This window comes from Palaemon carinicauda, chromosome 3 (assembly GCF_036898095.1).
Source record: "Palaemon carinicauda isolate YSFRI2023 chromosome 3, ASM3689809v2, whole genome shotgun sequence".
Taxonomy (NCBI): Eukaryota; Metazoa; Arthropoda; class Malacostraca; order Decapoda; family Palaemonidae; genus Palaemon; species Palaemon carinicauda.
The window spans coordinates 41,692,128-41,695,420 of NC_090727.1; the positions used below are offsets into that span (position 1 = coordinate 41,692,128).

The 3,293-nt window shown below is 37.1% G+C and overlaps 1 protein-coding gene across 1 annotated transcript in view; it reads left to right on the forward strand.

Annotated features, from left to right (window-relative positions):
• Positions 1 to 408: 408 nt before the first annotated feature.
• Positions 409 to 3,293, forward strand: part of LOC137631562 (protein PFC0760c-like) — a 37,478-nt gene continuing 34,593 nt past the window's right edge. The window contains exon 1 of the mRNA XM_068363379.1: positions 409 to 736. Within this exon, the coding sequence (XP_068219480.1) occupies positions 409 to 736 (328 nt within the window). The remainder of the gene's footprint in view (positions 737 to 3,293) is intronic.

Sequence of the window (3,293 nt, forward strand, 5' to 3'; positions counted from 1 at the left end):
CAGTCTGATAGAGATTTCTTCTACAAGCCAATCAAAAAGAACAATACTGGCTTCTTCAAAACTGGGCCAGAGTCATCCAAAGTATCTGAGACTAAAGTACTTAGGGAAGACAGTCAACTGTTTTCTCGCCTGTTTATCTCCTGTCAAACAAGAGGATGTGACCTACAAGAATTTTTCAGACATGAGAACCAGCCTTACCCTCCTTCACTCAGCAAGAAAGGTAACCTACGCGCATGTACTAAGGCTGATTTGGTGGATGTTCTCCAGGTGAAAGAGAGACTACCTGAGTCAAAGCCAGACTCGGATGTCCTCATTGTGGATGGTTCATCACTGGTAAATGCAGTTGTATCAAAAACATCAAAGACGTTTGAAGAATAGGCCACGAAGGACATTCTCCCCAAAATAGAAATGTACAGTAGAAAACACAAGAGAACAGACATCATCTTTGATGTATATCATAAGTCAAGTCTGAAGTCAGAAGCTAGATCAAAAAGAGGAAAAGCTATCAGGAGGAGAGTTACTGAAAAGAGTAAAACACCTACAAACCGGAAGAGTTTCCTCCGCAACAGTGCTAACAAGACAGAGCTCTTCCACTTTCTTGCTGATGCAGTAGCTAAAATGACTACGGAAAATGTAGTCACTGTGACGAAGGAAGAAGATGCCCTTACGAGAGCCAGTTACACCAACATGAGCCTAGAGGAATTGGCTCCCTGTACACATGAGGAGGCTGACACACGTATATTCTTACATGCCTGGCATGCAGCTACGGAAGGCTACAAATCTGTTATCATCGACGCAAACGACACAGATGTCATTGTGATTGCCATATCACAGTTGCCTTCTCTCAAAGCAATCGGCCTGGAGCAAATGTGGATTAAATTTGGAAAAGGTGAGCACACTAGATGGATTCCTATTCATGACCTGGTGTCCATCTTAGGATCAGAGAAGACCAACGGGATGCTATTCTTCCATGCCTTTACTGGGTGTGACGTTGTGTCAGGTTTCAATGGCAAAGGGAAAAAGACAGCATGGTAGACATGGGATGTCTTCAATGATGCCTCTGCCACCTTTGCAAAACTTAGCCGCAGGCCATCTGAGATTGAGGAGTCTGATCTACATGTTCTGGAGAAATATGTGGTTCTTATGTATGACCGGTCGAGTACAACATCTTCTGTAGACGAGGCAAGGCTTGATCTCTTTGCGCGAAAGCAGAGGTCATATGACATGATTCCACCAACAAAAAGTGTACTGAAGGAACATGCCAAACGAGCGGCCTACCAAGCAGGTCATATTTGGGGGCAGTGTGTTAATCGTCAGCCAGAACCTCAGTGTCCTTCCAAGTGGGGATGGTCAAAAAACGGTAATGGCTGGGAATTTGTATGGACAATGTTGGAACCCATTTCCAAGAGCTGCCGTGAACTGACAAAGTGTGGATGCAAGAAAGAGTGTGGTGGAAGGTGCAAGTGTGTAAAGAATGGACTATTCTGTACTCTACTCTGTAGTTGCCCTTGCCAGAATTCCTAGGAAAAAAACTGATGAACAATGAATGGACTTTTGGCCAGAGTAGGTTGAGTATTGTTTGAAATATGGACTCCTAGACATTGGCATATGTAGCAAATGACGTCATTTGGCGGCCATCTTGTAAAATGGCTGCCATATTGGACCCAGACAAAGAGAACTCATCAAGTATCTGAGTAAGAACTTTAATGGCACGTAGTACTGCAATATTCTGCCTTAAAAAGGACCATATGGCGGCCATCTTGGAAAATGGCCGCCATATTGGAATTTCAAGTGGCTAGCACTTTTTTTTTCAAAATCTAATGCAAAATAAATAATTATGCCAAATTTCATGCTTGTATCATCAAATGAACGATTGTTTCACTTATCTGCCCTACTATATGTATATAGCGGTGAAAAAACCCTAATGTAATATAGAGCAGAATTTGCATTGATTACTAAAAATCAAGTTCTATTAAATCAAAGGCTAATAGCTTTTAACATAAGAAATGATTTCTTGTCTTGACATTAGGTTAATACCAGATAAATTCGAACGAATACAGCTTTTTCAGTACGTGTTCAACTTCATCAATTCATCAAGTTGAAGAACACACGACCGTAATTCTATTCAATAAAGATGAGCACATTTGTCTCTTTAATCATAGTGTTGGATTGATCTCTCGAAGATACATTACAAAATCACATCGCTGAACGTAATTCAGTTTTCCAAGGTATTCCCCAAAGGTCAAAGTTAAGGATGGAGAATACCTTAACCTATACTCAGGAGGACAACATATGCACAATAAACCTCATTTCTGCCACCAGTAAACAAGCAGGTTCCTATTTACTGACAGTGTCTTATTACAGATGATTCAATAAAGGTCAGAGGTGGAAAGAAGCAATTACAAAGGAGAGTGCTTCCGCTTTATGCAATTTTGAGAGAGAAGTTATAATTATGTAATATGTATAACATCCGAACAATATAACAAGGGGGTAATTTATATCTAAAATGTATGTAGTGCATCTTGAGAGTTAAAGGAAGCTGAATTACAATAGTCAGCACTAGATGCAGAAACTCTTGCCATTAAATAGACGCAAGGGAGATGCTTTTTTTTTGTGTAGGACTTAACATTTACGTTTTATTAGAGTAACAACCTCGAATATATATATATATATATATATATATATATATATATATATATATATATATATATATACACACACACTTGAGAAGTCACTTTTATCTTTTAGAAAATAATATTAGGGTGTCTAAACATTCTTTGTTAATGGATAGAGAAAATATGTCCTGGAAAAATGGGTGAAAAAGTAAATTTTTTCCTTGCACGCCAGGGCGAAAGCGTTGTTGAGAATAGAGTTGCATTTTTAACAAACTTAGAATATTTACTGTAATTCTCTATGTAACTGACATGGAGAAACTTTAATAAGTTTTAACTCTCTTTTTTTATGACAAGAGAATAAAATTTTGAATATTTAGTTTACGAAGGAAATATTTTCTTAGGTTCATAAAGTTTATAAATATATAAATCATCAGAAAAATATTGGATTAAAATGAAAAAATTTAATATTAGAGAGAAGTTTTGTAAAATAAAAGTTGAATATGATGGTTAATAATTAGTTAAAACAGTCTATGGATTTTTGTGTTAAATTTTACGCTTTATTATAAAACTTCTATGCATTTAGTATTTTCAGACTAATGTAGGAATTTTCATATGACACTCATTAATGACTCAATTTGTTGAAATTCAATCATATTCCTTTCGTAAATTGAGCTCATA